At 40.6% G+C, this 26,447-nt stretch overlaps 1 protein-coding gene across 1 annotated transcript in view; it reads right to left on the bottom strand.

The window, feature by feature from the left end:
* Window positions 1-26,447, bottom strand: part of LOC143152696 (uncharacterized) — a 51,633-nt gene that overhangs the window by 5,205 nt on the left and 19,981 nt on the right. The window contains exons 3-4 of the mRNA XM_076323078.1: window positions 13,547-13,780; window positions 1,148-1,213 (exon numbers count right to left, since the gene is read on the bottom strand). Coding sequence (XP_076179193.1) covers window positions 1,148-1,213; window positions 13,547-13,780 — 300 coding nt within the window. The remainder of the gene's footprint in view (window positions 1-1,147; window positions 1,214-13,546; window positions 13,781-26,447) is intronic.

The following is a 26,447-nucleotide window of genomic DNA, read 5'->3' as shown; positions in this document are numbered from 1 at the left end:
TGCCGAATAAAAATTTGTTGAATTTCATTAACTTTTTTACAGTATTGTACAGTGTCGTAACGTGTTTTCAAATGTCAGCTCGAATAACGCTGAATGCAAGGAACAATGATTGCAAACAAATCTTGGAACAGTCTAGAATTAATAGACTAACTTTGAGGTTAGGTTCAAGAGCAGCCTTTCACCCTATTGTAAATCTCTGTTGCAATATGTGTACCACTTTGTAATTACACAATAAAGTTACGATAATAATAATATTTATTTCCGCGGGCTGTGTTTGCTACTTGTAATCATTGAAGGTGATTAATGTACGTAAATACTATTAATCACTCGCAGGTCTAACCCAATTGGAAAATGTCAGCTGTTCTCAATATAAGATTAACATCGTTGAAGAATTCTTGTGTTGTGCTTCTACTGTAACTTTCTAATACAAGATTTATGAACTCGGGTTTATTTACCATTTCATTTTATTTTTAGCCATAGAATCCTTCCTTTGACCGGAAAATTGTCAGATACACTGCATCGTTATCCTTTATAGCGAACATTAATCTGTGTCCTCGTTGAAACGACGCATTTGAGATTTGTTTTACGGTGTAGGTGACAACTTACTGTCACACCGCTATTTCTTAACCCGACGTGCAAAGTAATTTCTGAGATACGAGGATGATTCATACGTACTTGCCAGCACGTTTCCTATTACCTATTCAGAACAATCCAGTGTCGCATTTTGTGTAAATCTCTTTGCAAAAGGAGGTGTTCAAAACACCGTAAACTTCGTCTTCGAATACCCGACTCGAATTCGTTCGAGTTCGTTTGAAATTTTAAAATTAAAGCTTGGTTCTCTACTTTTGGCTTCTACTTATCAAACATTATCACGTAATAATCCATTCTTTAAACTTTCTTTTCAATACTGGAATTCCACGTAGTGATCACTTTTTTATATTTTCTTTTCCATACTGTATCACTTTATCGACAATATCTTACTTAAATCAATGATATTGCTCAGTGACAGAGTAGCTAGACGATAGAGTGCAAATATAATGAACGGCCAATACATGTGGCGGTCACCTGGCCCAGATGGCAAGGAACGGTGATTTAAAAACGAACTCTCACCGCTCGGTGAAGTAAAAAAATTAAAATAGAAAATTACCTGGTAAGGCTTAAGCATATCCCTCAGTTCTCCCGATTCGTTGAGCCGTTCCACAGTGTCGAATCCCTGTAACAAGAAATAACTTTTAATGGGGCACGGACCACCATGGCTCCGTTAATACTATCGAAGCAATAACGACGAGCGGGCTTAAAAATTTCTGACAGCGGTTTTGCTTTCGAGAGACCATGTTTGCATATTTTTTCCGCAACCGTGAGAGATCGGTGGATCATAATCGCGAATGTGCCGTAATCGCGGTAATTGTGACGCGCGTGTTACACACTTCGAGCAGATCGTATAAACACGCGCGTACGAGGTAAATTGCATTAAAATATTTATGATGCGGATAACAGGCACCGTAATCACTTTGGTTTCGCTGTCAAGCAATTTCCCTAGTTCACAGTATTTTATCGTTGACCATTTAGCGGTATCGCGTAAATGCGCGTCACAATGGTCGCTGTAATGAACGTTTCACAAAGCCTCGTGGTCTAAACGATCACGCACTCGAACGATTTCCAACGATTCATCTTGCACTTTATCACTTTGTTCGCGGAGATTCGAATTAAAATTTTTTACGGCTGCTTTTCAGGGCAAACAATCGCCAGATTAAACCGAAGAAGACACGAGGTGAAAAGCAACATTTCGAGATTTATTTATTTCTTTTTTTCTTTTTCAGTCCGTAAAAGAGATCATTAAGACGCGAGATAAGAATCAATGTGAACGCAACGAACACGCTTGAATTTTCTATTATGACTCAGCGCTGTCGATTTCTCAACCACAATCCATGTCGGATCGGTGGAGAATTCGTTACTTATTTTAAACAATTTTTCTTACCATAATACCGCTCGAAGAAACTTGAAAACCTAACGGAAAAAGAAGGACGAGAATTTAGCAAGTTTTTATTTCATCGCGATCTCTCGTATACTTATCGACTCGTAAAATATGATCAACCACTGAATTCTTTACCCGTGCTCGCAGTTGTGAGTTTTGTAATAACAATTCATCCGGAACCTGAAGAAACCCGAGCTCACGAGGAGAATAATTTTTCAATGTGAAAAGATTATCTAAATAACAACAGAAAATAAATGCTACGAATACATTTGGTAGCATCGATAAATTGTACGCTCATCGATTGTAACAGTGGTTCACGGAGCAGTTTGAGAAACACTGGTCCAAGAATTAAATAAAAGTTTAACTTTAGTAGCTATTTTAAAATTGGTTTCTTTAAAAGAAAAAAAAAAGAAAGGTACACGTCCCTAGTTCGTGGCCGCTCCGCAAACATGGGAAGTTTAATCAAAATCGGAGCAGAGGATACTTGGCGGATGTTTGTTGTCAGTCACAATTACAAAACAGACCAGGTTCCCAAAGGCCCGTCCCCGCTACGAGAATCAAAGCGAACGAAGGACACGCGCCGCGGGGCGAAGCGAGGAAACTTCCAAAGGCATTTTTTCCGTACGATGTTCGCGTTCTGCTGTCGCAACGGTATTACGAAAACGAGCGATTGATGCCTTTCACCGAACGCGATCCGCGTTACGAATACGTCCAGGAGCGGCCGGAAGAAAAAATTGACAGAGACAAATACGTCACAATACTTTCCGACTGGGAAAAAAAAGAAAAACGCGGTTCAAGCATGCCCCAAATAAGGTTTCGTGTAATTTCTTCCGCATTAGAGAGGGTGTAGAAGAAAAGTTTACTTATCTTTTTCATGTGAAATTTCATTCTCTTTAACTTCTATTCAACATATTTTTCGATATTTTTACAAATAACGAAAATACATCGGAAAAATAAAAAACACTACAAGAGGCAAGTATCGTCATCCATGGGTTGATTTATCTCAAAATTTGACGAGATCTTCGGATGAGAATACAAAACAGAAATGTGAAGTTTCACTGAAATCCATCCGGCCGTTTAGATGCAATCGTGTTCACAGAACACGACGTTATGTTTGAAACCAACAAACATTTAATATATGTCGCTTCGTTTAAATTTCATTCACAAGTGTCATGTCCGGCTGTCCAGTCCTACGTACACGCGAGACAAATTTTTTGTTTAATATTCAACACGCGCTTAGAGGGTTTTAGAACGTGTTTCCCCGCGAAAAAAGTTTGTTCGCAATTTGTTCCGATCGGAGTAACTTTTTATAGGTCGTAAAAAGGCTACATCGAGGAACGACGGAGAAACCGACGATAGAGTCTCGCGGTTCGTGAGATCGCTGGTTTTTCGAGAGTTCGGTCCGGAGGATCGAGCGTATGGAAATCGGCGCCGCGCGGCGTGGTCGAGCAGGAATGCAGTCGGAGCCACGGTCTTTCGTTTGCACGCTCTCGCGAGTGACCGCGGAGGACCGTAATGCCGTGTAACGCAAGCGACTTCACCTTTCGTTCTCCGTCTCTCTCCGCTCGCGGCCTTGGAGCGAGCAGTTTGACATTTCGCTTTTACGCGCTTATCTGACGCCGCGCGGTGGGACATAGTTCCCGAAACGTGGTTGAAATTCGTATCTATTCATCGATATCCCGAATTGAAACGAAATCGATTCCTGGGAAAGCTAACGCGTCGCGGGTACAAAGTAACGCGAAAGAAGATTGCGCGGTACGACGAAGACGAATATAATTAATCGTTGAGGAAAGTAACGCATCGCGAGGGTATTGTAAAATAATGCGGAGAAAGCCTACATGATACCACGAGTACGAATACAATTAATTGTTAAGAAAATTGATGTACTATGGGTACAAAGTTAGTCTTCCACGGTAGGTTCTGACGAAAACAAAAGCATTCGTGATGCACGATGGATTCGTTGTGTGTGTAACTTTAATTACTCATACGTTTGCAATTGACGAGTATACATACTGGATGATTTGCAGATTGCAACGGGGACCTGGCTTCAATTATCCTGTAAAAGCACGTTAAAATCGTAGAGGGACAGATCTGATCCCTCCCTTGCCAATGTAAACTGTGTATCAAAAGAAATGGAATCCTACCAAATGACCGACAGTCACTTATTTTAATTAAACGAATATCGAACGAGTGTAATTGAGGAGTCTCTAGCTTTACAATCGGTCGGAACCGAATTTTGTATTACGAATTCTACAAGTGCAAATTTTAACCATGTTCGAGGCATTCTGTCCTTCATTTCCTGACAACTATTACGAGCGTACAGTGATAGTGAAGATGCCCTGGAGTAGTTTGACTGTATCGTGGCCCTATGTTCTAGGAAATTGAGCAATTGCGGCGACGACGATCGAAGGTACACTTTGGGTGGCGTTGGTACGTGCTCGGCGAGCAAAATAAATTCACGGGAATTTCACGAAGCGGCGACCCCGGTAACAAAACACGAACGATAATATAATAATCTCGAGAAAGCGACTATTTCGAAGGGATAACTTCGAAATCAATTGACAGTGAAACTACAATCTCAAAGGTAAACTTTCGATAAGGAAATGTTATTGCACCGTTTATTGCACATCCAATTATACTTTTATTGTCTGCTTTAAGGAAGAAGTATTTCATTGAACAATTTTGTTTAAACAAATTCCATTGAATCAAGTACCTTCGAGAAATTTCAAAAACATTTTCGTTTTATCGTATTGACTCCACTGGACCAATTATTTTATGGTAATGCATTTTCTTGTGGACTAGAATCTAACCTAATTCAGTAGAAGGTATTAACACTGTACAGACCGAACGGTTACGTAGATACCTTTCACCAGTGGCCAGTCTTTTTTAATGAAATACGATAACTTTGTACTTCTCTAAAAAAATTCGACATAACTTTTTGACCCTATGGGCACAACAGTTTTGCGATGTACGTGAAATAACTCGTCAAATCTAAATGCACATATGCAATCGATTGAGATTCGCAATCTGTGATTCTGAATAACAATCGTGCAAAGAGGTACGGCCAAAGGCTCGCGTTTAATTATAATATTAAATTGTTATAATTCTCCATTTATAAATCGCAGCAAAGCGTGACGTTAATGCATTTTAACGCTTAATTGAGAGACATTAACGCTAACAATACACTATTTCGATAAAATATTTTCAAGATAAAATTGTACGATGTGAATTATACTCTTGTAATAATAATTAAATGTTATCAGAACCTTGAACATTTTCTAGAAATAATGCATCGGGCTTCTTTTAAGATACAGAGATATAATCTACATATTTTGAATCGAAATTGTGGTTAGATTGCACATATTTATGGAAATTGTATCAACCTGAGCAACTTTCGTCCGCATTCATTTGCCAAATAATAGACGCACGGAGTGCTACACAGAAATATAACAATGCAATCAGGGTGGAATTGATCCTTGCTAGAAGAGGAGAGCGTACCAGAGAGATGGAGATTGTAACAAACAACGGATTGAATATCCACTCGAAATTAAAATAATTATACAGCTTTGTAACTTTCGATGCGGGTATTATTACAACATACAACCCTCGCGAGTTTTACGAGAATTAATTTGAGAAATTAATCGTACAGAAAATTAATCGTGTTCGTAATTTCGAAATATTTACAAATGCATCGGAAATCGAGATCGATTAATGGCATCGATACACGGAGTCGATAAGAAAAGTGTAATCGAGAGCAGAAAATATTACGGCGATGTAAGCGAAAAAATTGTTAATCTAACGACGATTCCATTCTAAAATTCTTTGGTCTTGCTTCGTTCCACTTTCCCAGAAGAAATTGAAAAGAGGGGTAATTCTACCAAAATTATGCACACATTCGTGAAACAATATTTCCTCTGTCGGTAAAGTACTCTGTGCAAACTAGATGATATCGTAAAAGATTGAAAATCAAATTTACGTTCGTTGGTAAAGCTTACAGAATGGAATAATAAATCTGAGCAAATGTATCTCTGAAAAACATTTGTGTCCGAGGTATTCAATCTTCTATTTCTTGCAAATTGATGTATGTAAATTTGGACCATTATACGTGATAGATTAGTATGTTTTACATTCTCAGGAGTAACACAAGAAAGAATAATGAGAGAAACTCGTTAGAAAATATTCCCAAGCCAGTATCGAAATAAACGTTCAACAGTTTATACACTTTCTACAAATAAAAGTTAACGTTGCTTTCATTTTGAGAAAAATCTCTCGTACGTCCGATACAATTAGATAGCCGGCTACACGTTCACCAATTTGCGCGAGAATTAGAATAAACGAGTAATTTGAAGTACGAAACAGTTCATTCATGGACATAATGACCGTAATAAAATTGTAAATATTTTTAATTCATCTTCCATTCATTCTTTCGAAAGAAAAACACATGATCAGTATATTATTCTCTCGTCGTATATTACAAGCTTAAAGAATTATTCACAATCTGCGTACACCACGTAATTTGATTTCTTTACGTAATAAATGTAATATCTAAAGATGATCCAAGATATCCAACGCGTTATCATTCCGTCACGCATTGTGAGCTTCTAAAATCGTTCATAATTCTTTCACCCGTATTTTATTCCACTACATACGTAACACCCAAAGATAACCGAAGTTAGAATTATATCACGATAAATAAATCACCGACATACCAAACCGTCACTATATTAAAAACTTCGAGAAAACACTGTTTGTCGATTTCTTGCAAAAAATTTCCGTTCACTCTTATGATCTCCACCGCTGTCAAATTCCTGCTAATGCATAATTCCACGAGCGTCGCGATTTCGATTCGGTCTCGAGCAATTTTATTTAGTATTCGAAATGGACGATCGAAATATGCAGCGTTGTATGCACGACGAATCGCGCGAGACAACTACACCGCGTTTTGCTTGTTAAAAAAAAAAAAAGAAAAAGAAGAAAAAAAAAACGGCAGCTACACGCGACCCAACGCTACTCACGTAATTGTGTCGCATTTCCATTACGAAAGAATTCCAACGCACGAGAGAGAGAGAGAGCGAGAGAGAGAGAGAGAGAGACCCGATGGAAACCGGCCTTTTATGAATATTTCAAAATTATTAGCCGTGCGAGTAGTCAGGAATGTGTGCACGGTAACCTCCCGTTATCATTCATTTCCATTGACCAACTTCGGTCGCAAAAGTGCGAGCACGTCTCGCATTAATTAAATGGGTCCTAATACGAAGCGTTAATTGGGGCAAGGTAACGGCTACAACTTCGAAGCCGATTATACGGTCGCAAGGCGCGAGCCGCGATTCTTTTTCGAAACTCGAGCGTATGGTGCTATATACTAGACAACTTTGTTCAGGGTTGCGTAACATTTCGACTCGATTCGTTCCCGATCGAGAACACTCGCAGTTTCTGCGGAATTTTCTCCCGCTTCTCTGTGATGCAACTTATTAGCCGACACACGTTGGAATTGCACATCGGTTAGAGATCGAAACACGCCCCTAATTGCACCACTCGGTTGCACGATCCTTTTCGTTTCAAGCGGGCTCGGTTTCGTGTCCGTTGCGACGCGTAGTCCTCCGAGTGGTATCTCAGCAATTTGTGCGAATGAATTCATCAAAATGGACAGGTGTGCGACGTATCGGTGTTTTGTAGGAAGAGATCGAACGATTACGGTAACTTTGAATCTTTAACGTTCTGTGTTTTCGTCGTAAGTAACTCGTTTCGGCTCGGTCTCGTTGAGAAAAGTTCCAGTTTGCCTAGCGATTGTCCGTGATTGGTTGCTTATGTCGGTGTCGAGGTACCGAGGGTGGATATTTTCACTTAACTTTGCCAATAAGAAATTATACGACTCTCCGGTGGTCGAACAGAACAAGAAACACGTAAGTGCATAAGAGGCACGATGCAGCGATAATGTCTGTTATTAAAAGCAAACCTCGAAAGTGGCAGGTATTCAGATTCAAATTCCTATTGTTATTACTTTTAAGGGTAAGTGCCCGTAACAAGAATTATAAAGACATCGCAGACTGTATATTAAACTCGGTTGGAAACGTACGCGTAGTGGTTCTGCTCTGTGCTATGAATTAAAATATCTTTTAAACTAATAGCTTCTTTTGCGACGGTACCTGAATAAAAAGTGCAACTTCACTTCGCAACAATACGTATACAAACGAGCCATTTAATATTTTCGTACGACTTTTTATTTAGATAAAAATTTCGAATAACGAATATAAAATAAAGAACTTTGTATCCACCATGCGTTGGATGAAAATTAGAATTTGAAGAAATAAAAGTTTAACCGTTTAATCGAATGAATCTTGCCGACAATTGCTCGATCTTGTAATAAGTTTCGGAGCATTTGTATACTGCAACCAATATTTTACCGATAAGTAAATTATTAGTATAAATTATTACGTTGTTTCTCGGCATGGTTTCACAAACTTCTCCATAATTTCAAATTATCGATACTTGGAATCATCGAAATTTAACGTCAACATCGTTACCGGCGTCTGTGGTCCGCGAAAAGAAAAAATTGAAACATAAAATCATCCACGAAGAACTTTCTTCGCGCACTCGACCGAGCGAGCAAGAATCGTCGTAAACGTAGCAGAAAACTGGCACCAGGCGCGTATAATAACTGCGAACAACAGCAAAAGGACGATCGCAAATGCAGCGTAAGAAAAATAGCGAAGCAAAGTAATCTGTTCCGCTGAATGCAACACCGAAACTGAAAACCTAACTGTATCGTATATTCGCGTGCCAGTATCCGCGGTCTTATTGGTACTGGGAAAGAATTCCATTACGGTTTTACTTTTGTTACAGCGGCGCTGTGTGCCAGAATCGAGTATCGAAAATACATACCTGTCCTAAATGTGTATTTATCCGCGAAACACCAACTTTTCAATACTCTTTCGTCTTTAGAGAAACGATACGTAACATTTTCTATCAATGCAGATACATCTCGTCTGGATTAGTTCCATTTATGAAATTGTATTATTGATTAATTTATCGATCGAATAAGAGGACGTTGCGTACGATTCACATATAATGGTTTCCTTTTTTATTCTCCGTGACGTAAATAAATAGCGCTCGCGTGTTTTGTAGTATAAAAAAATAATAATATATTTCGCGAGCGGAGTTCCTTTTTCACGGATTAAATATAGAAGAACGTTTGAAAAAGCACCGTTTATTTACGTGTAATCCTTTTGAACAGCAGCTTTGGACCCTCTTCGTTATAAATGGAAATTTATTCTAATCTAAAACCGAAGAATAAAATTGAACATCTAAGCAACAAGAAGGGAGTATCGTTGAAACATTTACACGAGTCGAACGGTCATCGTTCTTACTGGCCCCTCCATTTAATATATTTCAATAATTCCACGAATTTTTACACTCGCAGGAATTCTTAGGTTTGTTTCTTCGAGACAATCAACGTTCCACCGTACATTCGTGTCTATACATAGAAATCACGTTGGCGTACGAATGGAATGATCGGATTGCGTCTTCGCATTCAGCGATTCGCACGCGCGACTGAAAAATATTTCCGGTAATGTCGAACCGTCGGTTTTAATAGGAATACACGTGCAAATATTCCTTTACAAGATGGTCCACGAATAATTTGTATTCTCGAGGCGAGGTGAACAATTTTAGATGACCGATCGACGAAAATAACGCCATTACGAAAAGGGAAACAATTTGAATCGCTTATCGAGACAGCGAATAGGAGAATTACAAATCAACTTCGAATTTGATACAGTGCTAAATTTCGAGAATAAATATATTACGGTACACGCGTCCTAAAATTACCAATTTTGCCCAAATTTACCAAATGTTATATAAAACGAGACATTGTGTACAGTACGCACACCAGAAGATTGCATTTGAAATTATGACGGATCCTATTCGTTCAAAAGTTATTTCTTGGAATTCGAAGAGGGCGTGTGTTTATCTTGTACGAGGAGATGGATCTTGAATTAATAGAAACCGGCAATTTTCTCACACGCGTACAGTAGATCAACAACCTTATGTTTCTCAATCTTGAGCCATACCACTGTACAGAACAGATATACAATAAAGAGCTGAAGACACGTCACGTAGCGTTATAAAAATATAAACGCTCTTTATCCTTTTTTTCGTAAAAATATCTGTCTCGATGCGGCCGAGATGGCCCCCGAAACGAATTAAATCCACCGTAGCTCCGCGCGCAATCTTCTCGTGCGCGCACAGTACATCTCTATCTCGATTAACCCGAGATTCGGCAACTTGAAAGAAGGCCACGAAGTAACGACGAAGAACGTTCGTGGACACGAATCCAGTCCACGAATCCCATTTAATTTCTGCGCTCGTACCGGCGTGATTCAACTCGTTAACTCTCCTCATAATCGCGTTTACCGTGGATCGCGTCGCTACCAGACAGCGTTCGTTGGAAGAAAAAAGGTGCAAAAAAAGAAGAAAAAAAAGACCATCGCGCGAAAGTTGTTCCGTGCAATCCGACGTGAAAGAAAAACGTTATTGCGACACCGTTGCGAATCACGACCACCCGGTATAATCGGGAACAACGCGGCGCAGCCTGCTGGCAATGAAACAAACGAAACTCGTCGAAACCTTTTGATCGATGAAGAGGCGAGCAAACGCGGCGCTGGTTGCATGCAAAGTGCTTTCACGAAACGAAGCCGGCGGAGCTCGCTCGCTCGCTCGATTGTGCAACCACGCCGGTTGCAGATTTCCGGTTACGGGGGCTTATTCAAAACGCGCCGCCGGTCATTGGTCATCTTTGACATTTCGCTCGTCGGTTTCTCCGTGAACGAGCGTCCTTTCGACTTTCTCGAACGTTCGATATATAGTACACCAACGTGTAGGGGGAAGGATATATATTGCGTAACGCGACATCGGCCTTGCGAGAAATTCGCACACGAACACCGAGACCATAACCGAGCCTCGGTTTGTTTTACGGTGTGCCCGTGTGTTTTGGGTACGTCAGATAGAGATCCGTCGAAGAGGCTCGAATCGCTATTGGAAACGTCGGTCCATCACTGGCAATTAGGAAATGATTTCATTCCGATCCAGCACATAACCGGTACTTGTCATCGCCCTGCTGTAAAACGCTTGGACTTTGATCCACGATTTATGTTTCGATTACGCGTGTGACGATCGACAGTGTACGTGTTACAACTCTCACTGGTCTCGCCGAAGCTAAATTTTCTTAGTATTGATTATTTACGATTTAATAAATTACATTGGAAATATAGTTTGTATTGTATTTTTAATTGAATTAGTTCCTATGTTTAGAAAGATGTTGCTTTGAACGATCATCTTACGTGTGCAAGTATTGTACATTCAAGGCTCGAAATCTTCGTATCGATCACGAGTAGAAGGAAAGATCAACGACGAAGAGATCGCGTTCGGATGCTGCGTGCGTATAGCAATAACGGTAGCAGAGCTTTTCCTTTGAGGAAATTACAGTTCTCCGTAGGCGAAAAATCGATGCGAACGAACGACGACGACGATTACGGCAGGTTTGACGGGCGTCGAACGCAGCACGCCCGACGGTCAGAAGCAGATGCTCACGTTTCATTATTCAACACCGTTCGTTCGGCGCTGCAAAACGCAGCTTCGGCCTTATCGGTACGAGACACGTGCCACCGGTAGGAACCAACCGCGACAATCTCCAACGGACGAGGATTGATAATTTTCTGCTAATTGTGTTCACGGATCGGCCGTGTCTGACGCGAGAGCTACTTCGAGTATCGATAATTGTCGTCGGAGTGATTAATTGGACTAATAGGGATACGATGTAGGTGATCCGCGAGGAATGCAGACAAGGTGTGCTACCAGCTGTTAGTTCAGCCATTGGTAACGATTCGAATTCGCCCGCCATCCGAACGACTCGAAATGGAGGGAAATATTAGTTTTAGGTTAGGACACGAGCGGAGACGATGTGTAACGGAAATGTTCAAATATTTCTTTATGCTATAGGTGACTCTCGATTGTGCAAATTCTGTTCGTTTTCGTAGGGTCGATAGAGTTTGCTATTAACTTTAGAGAACGAACTCTTCGTTGAAACGCGTTTAAATATTAATTGAGCTCTATAGAGCTCGATGGAGCAGGAAATCGAATGTTACTTGGAGAGAGTTATGTTAGTAGCTATGCATTACGGACTGTAAATTGTTCGACCCTCGATGATCACTTTGATGATCACTTTGATGATCACTTTCGACGATATACGTCAGATTAAATTATCGATCTTCCTGTTACGAGTAATTCATTCCTATCAATTACTACTCGAGTACGACAAGGCTGACAAGTTGAATCGATTGTCTGTTCTTTCGTCGTAGGTCGAGCTATTCTTGTTATCGAACGATAGATTTAAAGGTTCAATTTCGTACAGGTTGTAGCACAAAATGTGGACGTAACTTCTGAAGCGAATTGAGCCAGGGAAACGATAAAAATTCGTATAAATATCTTTCCAGGTATTTAATCCAGAATCGAATTTAATCCAATGGAAAATTCAAGATTCCAAGAATGTAAACCACAAGCTAGAATCTCCTTTAAACGATATTTTCTCGAATATCGCGTTATCACTTTGACGTGTTATTTCGGAAAAATTACGATAGTACATCCCACAGTCACTGTACCAATCCATCCGATACTCTTCCGTCGAACCAAGTTAAACCCTATCGTTCAAACTCTTTCAAATCGTCGTCCTTTTCCCCTGACACCACCCTGACGTTAACGTATCACGTTTCGCAATCTTTCAGTTTCGATGTCGTTCTTCTTACCTATTTCTTTTCGCATTGCGTCCATCTACCATCTTCAGGAGTGAAGCATCACGCAACATTTTTCTCTTTGTAATAACCTTCCACGAGTTATGCTCGGGTATCTCTACGTGTGGGTAAAATATTCAGTCCGAATGAATAGAAGCCAGTGCACGCGAAAGAAGACGAATAAATTTCACCTGAATACGTTTAAGGGGTGGCTTGACAATTCTCAAGGCGCGTCTAATGAGAACCTTAGGCGTCACATACCACGCATTGTGCAGTCACGCGCGAGGAGACGTACGTGTGTAAGTATTACACGATTCTCAAGCATTCTACCTAGTCCTGCCATAAGTTCTGCTCCAAGTATTCGGTTATTGTTCCGTTCCAAGTTTTGTCGTAGAAAAACAAGAAACGTTATTCTCTGCGTCTGCTTCGCTGCAGAAGGTAGCCATTTTGAATTACACCATCTCTCTTGTTACCAACCATTTGCATTCTGATCGATAGAAGGTAACAATAAACGAAACAAGTTGAAGTTCACCCGAAACAATTACACAGTAGTGACTTTTTTTGAATTTAAGTTTCAAAACTTAGAACGAGTAATTCTGCGGAACTCGTACAAATAAATTTACTTCTTTAAAAATAATAATATTCCGAATAATATAGCTGCAAGTGCGTGAACAGCATTCGGGACGTTTTACAGAGGGACAAACGCGGTGCTTTATCGAGGACTGCACTTGTAACGAGACTTATGGCAGTTCTGGATACACAAAGTGCGCGAAGAAGATTTACATACCCCGATGTGTTGTCCATCGATGAAGAGCTGCGGCAGCTGTATCGCCGACAACCCTAAACGATCCCTCAACTCGCCCTGAAGCTCCGCGTCACCGAAGAGGTCCAGCTCGTCGTACTTGACCATGTGTGTCCTCAGAATCTGCTTCACTTTCTTGCAGTTGTAGAACGTTTTCCTGACGATGCCAGAGGTTGTCGTGTATACCACCACTTTGCCCAGCTCCTTCTTTATGTACGCCTGAAACCAAACACGACGACGTAGATCTTCGGTTAGATGTCGTGACAACGCGAGAACAGGACAACGCGCCGTGGACGATGTGCAACGAAATTTCGAGTCGACGGTGACCGCCCACCCGAGAACCCTTGTAATTTAATACCGGCTTACGATAACACTGTGTGCTGCGGTTTGCAACTTTCGGGGTACCGAGTCCCCACGAACGCCATCATGAGAGAGCGCTGTTCTATTGGCTTCCGACTTGGCGCGATGTCGTACCAGAGACAGCGTGAAATTGTTATTAAAATAGACATTCGACGGACCGGAAGCTTTGGGCCATTGAGTTTACAGAGATTGTTAGAACTTGTGTGAGTTGGATTTGTGATACAATCGTGTGGAACACGTTGCTTCAAAGTATTCAATCGACTTCGACTGAAGTCTGGAAGTATTGGAATTGGATAATCGTCGAAGTTACCGTAAAATATTTAATAGTAATAGTTGTAATAGGGCTGGGAATTAAATAGAATTGAAAGCTCAACCCAGGTCTCTTTTTAGAAGTATTTAACAAAATATTCTTTCGAAGAGCTTTTCTATTATCAATTATCTGATTATACTTTGTAGCTAAATTCGACGGTTATTTTTATTTTCAGTAGCAAATTTATGACAAATTGTTTCTTTCAGTTGATCAGTTGAACAGCTGGCAAAGATAATGATAAATGAAGGACTAGGAGGAGAGAAAAAATACATTATCACGAGTATGGTTGTCCTTTGATATTAATTATTGGATCAAGGGAGGTATTGATACATACGTCGTACAGTGGTCGGGGAAATCGTAGCGGAGATAAAGAATTTGTTATTCGTTGAAACGACGGAATTGTATAATGCGTGCGTCGATAACATGAAATTATAGAAAGTGGAGGAAAGTTTGCAACTCTTCCACGTTTTTCTTTTTTTATGGTCACGCGATCACTTGTAATGTCTCCCTTCTTCACTCTCGATAACGGTTTGCGTTTCGTAAATTCACGATGCAATGCACGCGACCAGTGACCCCCCAATAGGTGTGCAGAATATCAAAAAAATATTTATCTCAACTTTCGAACGGAGATTTGTTCCAACGGATTTTTGTTCGTTTCCGCATATCCGGCCCGACAAAAGAATAAAGTGTTCAAAAGGAACCACGCGTCGCAAATGAACCGTTTTCCCACAAAAAGGTTGTCAAAGCTTTGTCCAATCAGCTTACGCACAATAGCGGCTGGAAACGAAGTTGTCCCCTATTTTTTCTCTGGTTATTATACAGAATGACTCACGAGAAACAGACCACCCGTATAAATCTCTTGAAGTCGAAAATGCGAGAAAAAAAAAAATGTACCCACGTCAAATGGCTTCCAAAGGTCGAACGTAACGAACGTAATTTCTTTTTCTTAAGGATACTTATTTTCCCAAAACTTTTAAGGTTAATATTCTTATATCGAAGATTCGTACTCTCGGTTCTTGGCTACTGTAGCTGACATAATTCTGGCAAAAATTGTAGCAATAAGATCTGAAAATAACCGTAAACCTGATAGGTTAATACCGTTGGAAACTTTTGGGGCGTAAAGTTAGTACGTTCGAACCATTGAAAGGCGTTACTTCGAAAGTAAGGGGTGCCTTTTCGTACTTAAAAAGGGTCGTCGATCGGGAAAGAGCTTTCGGAACGTTATAGGGCGCAAAATGTAGCTAACCACGAGCGTAAACGAATTTTTACAAAAATATTAACCGTTATTAATCGATCGTATAAAAAAACAGCGTTAACATCAAAGTTCAAAATTATCGAATCGACCTGGTCCTTCTTTCAAATTGTAGATCTCTGCAAAAGGAATTAAAAATGTCTCGTGCGTCGTTGGTTTGGGATTAAAAATTTAGCCAAGAAATTGAATTATTCGTTTCGGTTGGAGTGGCGGTTGAAACTCGTAGAAATAATTCAATATTCAGGCTAAAGTAGTAATCACGGAACGAGTCAACGCATTAGACTTTTCGATTCCTTTGATCAAGATTTGCAATTCAAAAGAAAATTTTTTAAATAATACTTCACAAAAACGGTCGAGCGTCAGCGACTAATACTTTGGACTGTTTTTTACATTCGTCCTCCTCTATATTTTTGTTCAATCTCGTCCAAGAAACGTTCGACTCGATCGTACGCCGGTGTAGCCGGTCGGCGCGATAGAAGTAAATTTATCGAATAGTAACTCCGTTACTGACTCGACGATAGGGTTTTTCGGCCCGTTTGAACTCCTTTTAACGAACGATAGCTTCCCTCGAGGGTGCACCGTACGCACCGCTCGCCATTGAAACTTCGATCCTCGTTACGATTTGCATGCGTTTGCTAGCCGACGCTCGTAAGGATATTCCGATCGGCGCGGGCGGTCCATTGTATCGCTAAATCCATTTCATTAACCCGTAAACGGTTACCGTTTACGCGATACGTTCTACAACCTTGCCTGTAATTGTGTACCTACTCTATTTACATACTGCATTCACGATACACGATCGAGTGAAGGTAATGGACTTCACGTAGGCATACCGTGAACGTGGGTGTTACCAGATAATGACAGCCGACGTGATACATGCGGAATCAGAAACGGGACTGAGATGCGAAGAACACGCGCCCAGAGAACTGGTGTATTACGTAATTGAAATGGGGGACGATTAGCGCCCGTGCAAACAGGTGGACAACGATGCATAAAATTATGGTAACGAATACTTATCCAACTCGATTCTCCGCGTAAAAACACGCTCGATAATGTCCGTAATACGTGTCCATCGTGGATCGTACTTCACGTACGATGCAGCACACGTGTCCGTTAAAGGATAGTATTATTATTGACGTATTCCCGGCTAAATCCCGACAAATACAATTTCGTTTCGTCTAAATTCTCACAGAGATGGAAATAAAATTTGATCCTTTCCGCGGCGATAAAAATTAAATTTTATCGGCCGTTCGAAATAAAATTTTCCACCTATGGTAACGGGGACTCGTAAATTTCACCGAAAAGCACGGGACATCCCCGAAAATACGATCGTCGTTATTTTATACAAGCGTTACCGTTACATTATCGAGACTTTATCGTGCGCACAATATACAATACTCTCGTGCTTTAATACCGTTTCAGTTTTTATCGGAACGGCCATTTTCCATTAGCCGGTGCCATCCGCCTGTCCTGTAATTTTAATACAGTTAACGCTACGGTTCCGCGGTGGCTTTATCCCGCGCAGGAATTCGCGAGGTATTTTGAATATTGCGTGGCGAAAATACGCCACATTCCCATAAAGCGTAGCGGGACATCGAGGTTTGCAGTTACATGCACCAGTTTACGCGCTGAGCGACTCTGTCGTTTGTATGCACGTTTCGTGGAACTCTCGACGCCCTCGGTTCGTGATATCACTATCGAGAAATCAACGCCTTGTTTAGTGGTACTCGAGAAATCAACGTGTTGCTCAGTTATATCTGCAACGAGAAATAAACGTTATCGATCCCCGTATCGAACGATCGTCGCCTCGTTTAGCGATATACGTATATGAAAATATCAACTATTCGTTTAACGACACCTGTATAAGAAAAAAATCAACGCTTCGTTTAACGATACCGCTATCGAAATATCAACACGTAGAATACTTCCATCGAAAGATCAACGCCTCTAAAGAATACTCACATCGAAAGAACAACACCTCTATGGGATACTCACCCAGAAAAATCAACGTCTCGTGAAATCTACATCGAGAAATTGTAGATTTCAACGAAAATTCAACGCTTATCGTAATCTACATTGATAAAAAATTGCACGTCTTTCTTAGCGACATGTGTACACAAAAAAATCTACGCCTCGCTTAACGATACCTATAACCAACGCCTCGCTTATTGATGTTCAATTTAAAAATATCAACACCTCGTGAATCGTCCGCGGTGATAACTTAATTAACACTCGCGGGAACGTCTTGAACAAACGTTTCCTGCGCGCTCAACGTCCAGTTTTTCCTCGTGGAAGGAAATAATCGAAGTTCTCACGTATCTCTGTTACTCAATCCACGAGCAAAGCGATCAAGGCTAAAGAATATTATAGATCTCCGTGGCGGGGCCACTTTCAACCGGGAGCGCTAATGAACACGCATTACACACTCGCGGTTCGGCGTGTAAACCGGATCCGTTGATCCAGGTGCATGATCGACGCGATAAAAGGAAACTATAATTGCGTAGGAATGCTCCGGTAGGATTCTGCCAGGTTGTTTCCTTTCCTGCGTTTACTCGCCTACTTGTGTTCGAGACGCGCGAATAGTAATTCTCTAATTGTATGATTTAGCACCGAACGAGTCGGGAGAGCAAATAACAATTGGAGGACTCCAGTAAGCGGTACACGTGGCTGCCAGCTCGAAGATTGATTTTCCGAAGACACGAAGAGACTAGCAAAGAGTCGCTCGTAGAGCTGCAAGGGCTCTTATCCGAGATCGCTGCATAAGTAACTTTACAGTTTTCCCAATTTTCCACGAAGAATACCCTTCACCGCGGAAAAGAAACCGGTATCGTGTTCTAAATTAAAAGTACCAATGCAAAATTAGACAAACCTTTTTCTCGTTTGATCTTACTTGCAACGAACTTACGTGCAATGATTTCTTTTCATATTTTATTAAATATTAACCCAAGTGTGTTATTACCATTAATATAACGAATTATACAACGGATGATTCGAATGATAATTGGGTTAGAGGATTTTGATCATACGTATCTGTGGAATGCCGCACAGTGAACGTATCGATGCACTTTCTGGATTCCAGGCGTGCGGTTTTTGGAGGTGCAGCGGAATCCGTGCGCGTAGACCCCGATTCGAGCACACGTGCTCGACTGCGAACGAATTATTTTATTTGTTATCGTTTACTGTAGAGCCTTGATTAATAATCGTTAACGATACGTTTACCTGATAAAAAATGTAATAAATTGGTTTCTCTTATGTTTTGAACAATTTAATATCAATGTAATTAATCAGATTGAAATTGATGCTTATAATCACAAGTAGCATCATCTTTGAAATCAAATATTTTTGATTATTTTGAAAGGATGGTATCAATTCTAAAAAATTCGATCGACGAGAAAGATAACGGAACGAAAAAGGTAACTCTGTTTACGTAATTTAGAAACGAAAAAATAAATTTAACCGCACGATCGAATAATTCCACTTCCGCCCATTACACCTTATCTATTCAGTGGCGACAATAATGGTACGTCTTCGACGCATACATGAATAAATTGAGGCGTCGTGATGTATGAACATGGAAGATAAGAAAATATGGTAGCTCGATAACAATTAAAATGCGAAAGTGAAGTGGAGCTGAACGTTGTTACAAAGTTCGTAACTTTGAGTTAGTGGGATTCAGAGCGATCGATGTAGAGAAGTACCGCGAACAATGGTACGAAATAAATCAATTTAATTACCGGTAATTAAGCGCTGGTTGAATGGTATTGTAGCTGGGAGAACTGCGAGTACACGATGGTGCTTGGAACTTCGCGGACGGTAAGATAGAGACGCAGATTCGTTTCGAGCGCCGTTTTAAAGAAGTTCTCTATTTTTATGGGGCCACCTGTTCGAGATTCACGGGATCCCGCTGGAAGAAAGCGTACGAAGAAAGAGCCGCGTTTCTAGCTACCTCGACGTTGAATATAAAATTGTAAAAGACGGGGAATGGCGATCACGATAACCTTCGAGGCAACTTCTCCTCTCGTACTATTAATGTCGATGAACTGGATCCCCAGGAATCCGTGAAAACTGCCGCAAGGATATCTATTTCTGTTCCAACCCGTCCTTGGTCCTTCCAACTCTTCGGAAGAATGCGTTATCCATTTCCAATACGAAAACCTATCTTTTCGAAATTCTTTCCTCGATCACGACTTCACTCGATCCGCGAATTTACGAAATTACAACGCAAAACGTTATTTCGTAACGAGAAATTTACTCTCGAGTCGTTACGTGAAATTATGACCGTTGAAAATTAACTGCGTGCTCAACGAGGACGAGTGACCTTACCAATCCGCAACATCTACGTTTCGTCGCTCGTTTTTAAATTAAACTTTTAAATTAAATTTCCCCAAGAAAGTCGGCGTAACGACGAAAATAAAATTTGTCTCTCGTTTATTTTCCCTTTTGTCCGCGTCTGAATCAAAATTCTACGTCGATGGCAACGATTCGTTGAACGTAATTCGCGAAAGTGAAGAAACGAATCTCCAACTCGGAATGGCTAGGATTTTTTTCTAAAATCATTACGGGGATTAAACGAGTTCCACGGGGACATTAACAAAACACGTGATACGTTACATAGTTAAGTACGTTCATCTTTTTGGTAAGGTTTTTTGCGCCTCTCCTGTTGCGTGATCCGTGACGAGAATCGCGAAAAGAATGACGCGTCTGATATATAAGATACCCTGCGCGGTAAGCAAAACCAAGGTTGTTTAATTACAGACATTTTTTTCGATATTTCGTGTGTAAACAGTGTATATACGATTCGTGAAACTACGTTCGAATTGAGTATCTTTACGAAAGTAACGCTACGGAAACAGTATTACGGCTTTGACCGCCATGTATATTTACTCTGATAACAGATCTCGACCATGTGTATACACGAACTGACCGAAATCGTGCTACAACGTCAAGAGACCCGATTCGTCGTGCAAAAATAAACGAAATACCTGGAATAACATTTTTCGTACGAGGCTTTGTTTTCCAGAAAATTAATTTTAAATATTAACTAAACGCGGGTTAACCTTTTCAGCGTTACTGGGAAATACAATGCGAATGTTTAGTTTTTAAGTTATTTAAGTATAGTCACGTGTACGTGGTTGGTAAAATTGCGAATAAATATTCTTGATTTAATTTTCCGATGATTGGACGTATTTCGTTAAGAATTCAAATTTTTCGGTTTACTTTAAGCAAAATAATTCGTTCCCGAAGAGGTTAGTTTCTACCACTTCGCAATTGACAAGATTAAATAAAATACGATATTGCATTTACTGTCGAAAATATTGAAAAATTTGTACAAAAAATCTGTGAAGCATTCCCAAGAAATAGAACCCGGGAGTTCATTCATCGATAATTACGACGAGTATAGCTGTGCACACAGCAAACGGGGCGCCACTTTCCTCAATTTGTCACTTAAGAAATTGATTAATTTTTGAACGTATCTCGTATTTTACCGAACGTCAATAGCGAAGTCGCAAACAAACGCGGTCGCGTACACAGAAACAAACATAATAATTACCTAATACGTTACGTGTCAATCTATGTCGTACCTAACCTCTTCGTGCACGAATCATTTTAATCGGAGTAAATAAAGAAATTTTAGCGAAAAATTTCCAACGGTTAATACAATTATGAATATTTATACATAACTTCGGTGGACATTTCGCAAAATTTATAACAACGAAACATATTTAATCGCACGCATTAATGTCCCAGAAAAAGGTTAAGTGCAGGTGGTTAACATTAAAATTTCATTCTCTCGGGAACAAATACTCGTATAAAAAAAGTTTCATTCTACACTTTCGACTTGTTTCATTTTTGCAACAATACGACGATCGTAACGAACCTCGAGTAACGACTTTTACGGGGAATTAAATGGCGGTTCGTAGCCGGATGAAAACTTTCAGTCCTAAGATTCAGTCCACGGGCCACAAATTTTTACTGTTATCGGCAGAAATAAAACGTTGTGTAAAATTTGTTTTCTCTTTGAGACGGATCAGAGATCGGCACGGATCAACGATTAATTACGCGGGGAACGACTCCCGACGTGCCGCAGACAAATGACATCAGCGACGATTTCTCTGTAAGTGGGATAACGCTTATTCGCGGGATTCAGTCGTGAGGCGAGTGGAATTTTCTGAGAAGACACCTCGAGAGTTGCAGCGTCTCGATGCGCAGAAGTTTAATGGATTGAACCTGGCAGGGTATTGCTATGCTCAGCACGCGGTCGAGTGTTTTCATATTTTAGAAAGGAAAAAAGCGCGGCCGGTTCTTGTAAATTGTGCGCATTCGAAGCCGCTTGTATCCGCGCATGAAAATCACGCAACTGCGCCATCTCCGGTTTTATCACAATGCAATGTACTTTTCTTTTTTCTAATTAGATCGAAACAATTATAAAACGGACAACCAACGAATAGAACACTCTTAATCCGTACGATTTCACCAGATACAGGATTTCAGTTAATGCAATCTCTTCTCTAAACGCTCAACGGGGATTCTTAGCTTCGTAATTATTCATTATTCGAGTGAAATGTGTATTGAGACTGTACTGTTCGAACGTAAGGTAGTCGCGTTTCGAATAACCATGAAGCAGCGATAGTAAAGCTGTTGCTACGGTAATATTTCGAATTCACTTCTTTCATCCTTCGAATTCAATTTGGAATGAACACGATTTTTATCGAAATTAGCACGCTGCTTGTTTTTCAGTATCGAAAGAAAAATCCATTTGTATCCGTTTCTTGTCGAGTTTATTGTAAAGGGCAAAAAATAATCGAAACTGTGTAAGTGTATGGAAATCGAAAGGCGAGGAGCCCCGTGGATACGCTGCGGGAACTAAACATTCAATGTATAATACATCTAGTTTTTACAAAGTTTCTTTTTCAATATTGGATTTGGTGTTGTTGCGCAGTAAAATGATACTGTGTCTACTGACCAACGCCCTCTATCAAATTCCATTATTCAACGTGGCACGACTAGCTGTATTTCGTACAAGATGTAACATTTTTAGGTTAGGAATCGATAATGTCCATAGCCGTAGCGACGAACATTTCAAAGTGAAATGTCTCGCAGGAATAAGAGAAAGAATTCCTTACGAGGTGAATTTATTCTTTTATCGTAGCCTCGTGTTTGTTTATGTCAATTTCCTCCTCTATACTTTGGTATTTGCTTCGCAAATATTTCTAAGTTTCTTTTCAATCGTGCCAATAAAATTCACAAAATAAACTCCACGGTTCCGTCAAAAAGAGGAATCTCCATGTTCCCGAAAAGAGTAGCGGTACCAAAATGCTGATTTTTCAAAACTAAGCATACTTGAAAGGTAATGAAATTTTTGCTCAAATTTTTATAAAGGTACAAGAATGAAATTTTCGTTTGAAATTTAAAAAATGCAATTACATTCATCTCGATCGACTATATTGATTTCGATTTAATTTTATTGTAAAATTTTATTACAAAATTTTCCAAGAGAAGTCTTGGCGATAAAATTTATACGGTACACCGCACTATCGAAGATGACGTTTCATTCATTCCTCGATGAATAAAATTAGAATTCGATTTGCAGAACCAAGTACATTACAATGAACGAATAAGAAATTCTCCGATCGAGTAAACCTTACAAATGAATCAATTTACGTTAACTCTTTTTCGTCGTATTTCATTCGAAGAAAAATGTTGTCGTCACTGCCTCCCGCACGAATGAAAATAATTTTTAATCGAGTAGTTTCCTAGTACCGTATCGAGCAGACCTTTCGAAAGGTCACAGTACTGCGTCGACATCGCCAATCTTTTGAAAAGGAAAAAGAACCTGGGATTATACCATCGGTTACGAAAGTGTTGAAACTGTTTCCGTCATACTTGAACGTAGACACTAACGCTTACTCTTTTTCCAGAGCACACGCTATATTCAGATTTTCCTATTTCGAATAGAACAGCCGGAGCTAATAACTGTGGGTGCACAGGGTACAATAATAAGCACGGACAGCGTACTAGCGAAACATTGTCATTTCGCTAATAACGGTTTTGTGTTTAACGGCTCCGTGACTTTCGTTTCAGAAACGCGTAGGAAGGAAACGTTTCTAGAAGCAGGGACGTGAATTTCGTGCTAAAAATAATCGGTGTCTGAATTCCGTTGGAATTTGTTCACGATTTCGATCTGCTAAATAATTCATTTCGAGAACGGTTCGTTCCTCTCGTGGAACTGATAACGTGAACAGGAATTCGGTGACGATTCGACAGACATTTCGGTAAAAGAGAAAGCGCGCGCATCGAACGACAAGGCGATGTTTAATGTAACGACGACGATAAACGAAACATATTCCGACCAGTAGACGACAAATTTCACGGAATTGCTGGATCGTGAAGCGGAACTGGAATATTGGAAGTATGGAGAAACCGGGCGCGGGAATACCGGTGAAAATTGAAGGCTCGACGAAACGAAGCGCGAGTGAGCGCCAAGGACGTCAATTTTGAACGAGTCGAGCTCGAAATTTGCAGTTTTTTCTCGTCCCAGCCGGCACAGTTGGCCGGGAACGTTGCATCCAATAGTCGAACGTTTTCCAAGAACGAATCCCTGTGCAGGCTACCAAAATATACCGCGATTCTCGTTCCGGTTGGCCCGTGTTTGCACGTGAATGCAACGCACCGTGTTAATTTAAATTGCGCAGCTCGACGGGGATAGAAAGTACACCGTGATAGAAATAAATTCATTGTTAACGTACCGGGATCGATACCTAAACGTTTACGTCTTTTAATTGAACTTTCAAGCCGAGACTTGGGATTGACGTAGCAAAGGCATTGCTCTCGTCTAATATTGATTGGCTGCCAGGTACGTGCAATTGAAGCTCGAAGTTCGATTGGCAGCTATCGATAAATTCCATCGATGAATAGTTACTTAACCTGATCGTGGAATATTTTGACCGACGTTCTCCGTAAAATTCTTTAATAAATTCGCGAGCGAAAACGACGTGTAAAAACGAGATTGGAGTCTCGAAACGGGAAAGAGAGAGAGAAAATGGGGAAAAAATGAAAGAAATGAGATTGAACGAGGTGCCTGGAAAGAAACTTGAACGCTATCTCACCATTCTGCTTAATATCTGGATTACAACAGAGGAGGGTTAGATCGCGACTCGATGAAGATTAGTTTTTTTTTCTGGCCTCCTGAGAAAGGACTTGTTCCCATCTTTCCCCGGTGTTGTTAGAAAGTTTCCAGACGTTGTGCCGGCACGCATGCCTTTACGATTCATAAAGACGACGAATAAAGTGTCATTATGTCTGATCGCGGACGAGGAATTTGCATTTAACCCGGCGAACGTCGTAACACTGCGACCTATTCCTCGATGGGTTCGTTCGTCACTCACGAAGCAACGAGAAAAATTCAAATATCACGGGAGTGTCGATTTTTCAACGATTCTTCGCGGTTCAGATACAATTTAAATATTGTACGAACGATTTTTCGTTTGGTTACTATGGAGCTGTTTGAAAAAATCTGGCGCAGAAGACGACTTCTACTCGCAACAATAATTGGATCAAACTCGAAGGACAGCTGGAAACCATCTTCGCTGCATTCGAGAGACTTGCAGCGAGTGTGGAACGAGAAATAGAGTGGTGCGCTGGTTAAACGATGCGGTGGAGGTAACCGCTCGATGCCCTTGAGCAGTCAATTGATTTTGATGCGACTCGATAAAATATCACCGACAGAGTTCAAGATTTCCCTCTAGAAACATCCATCGAATTAAACGAGATTCAATTAGCGTATAGATTCAGTTATCGTGGTCGATTGTAACGAATACAACTGAACGTACGAAATTTCAAGTACAAGTTTCGATTTAATATCCGTTCGTGCACACGGATTGTAAAAATATTTACGAAGTCGAAGACGATCAATTTGAAGCGTTTGAAAGTTTACAAACTGACCGTGAGATTCCACGGCACTGAATCGCGATTTCGAACCCTTGGGAAGTATCTCCGAAACCCATAAATATATCGGATACGCGAAATCACGTTCAACGTTTATGTAACCGCCAATTAAGTTAAGAAAGTTAAGTTTCGATGTACGGTCTTTCGGGTGTATTTTTGCGACGGTGTCGGTTCGTGGCAGTCGTCGTACATCGAAAGGACAACCGTGCACGAAATTGAATCATTTTAAACGTGGCTTCTCACGCGTCACAATTGATGCCGGAGAAAGCGTGAGTTTTGTCACGTAGTCCTGTGGGTTCCTGAAAGATTGCGTATCCCATGGCTGCGTGCCCTCGGATTTAGATAGTTATAGCCGGATCTAACTCAATTGACCATTCAAGGCCATCTCTCTTGACTGCCAATCGCGTCGCACGCGACTCCAGCTCTTACGCTGTGCTTATTTGCTACCGAGTTTCGCGCGCGAGGAGCACGAGTCTCCATTTCGGCGCGAAGTGACAACAGACGGGGACAGGTGGGGGTAGCCGGTGTCGGTGACCTCGAGCGACCAATTGATTTTGCACCGAATTACGTCGTACGTAAGAAAGTGGCGAAAACTGACGACGTATACTTGTATTTACGTTCTTTCGCGAATCGATCGCTTCCGTAACAACCCGATCCGCACAGTTAGATCTGTACGGCGTTGCAATTTACAAATCGACTTTCTCCCTGCAAATTTACTAAACATCGGATGCGTTTTCGTAACGTTCGAAATGAAAAATCATTTCCACCGCTGTTTACGTCGGTAGAGAGATGAAATTTTTACGAATTATCGACGAACGAATTCGCTACCAGCACCGAATACAAACTTCTCGGTTATGTTTACGTTAATTATAAATTAACGAGCGTTTTACCGAAAAGAGTCTCATCGATCTTCACCACGGTCTTTCTCAATCAACGATTCCATCGTTCTACTCTACCTGTTTCACTCGCACGGAATCAATATAGATGAACTCGATCCTTCGGTGGCGTTTTGTTTAACG

Source organism: Ptiloglossa arizonensis, chromosome 11, assembly GCF_051014685.1.
Source record: "Ptiloglossa arizonensis isolate GNS036 chromosome 11, iyPtiAriz1_principal, whole genome shotgun sequence".
In the NCBI taxonomy this organism is placed as follows: Eukaryota; Metazoa; Arthropoda; class Insecta; order Hymenoptera; family Colletidae; genus Ptiloglossa; species Ptiloglossa arizonensis.
This window is presented reverse-complemented; position numbering and strand designations above follow the sequence as displayed.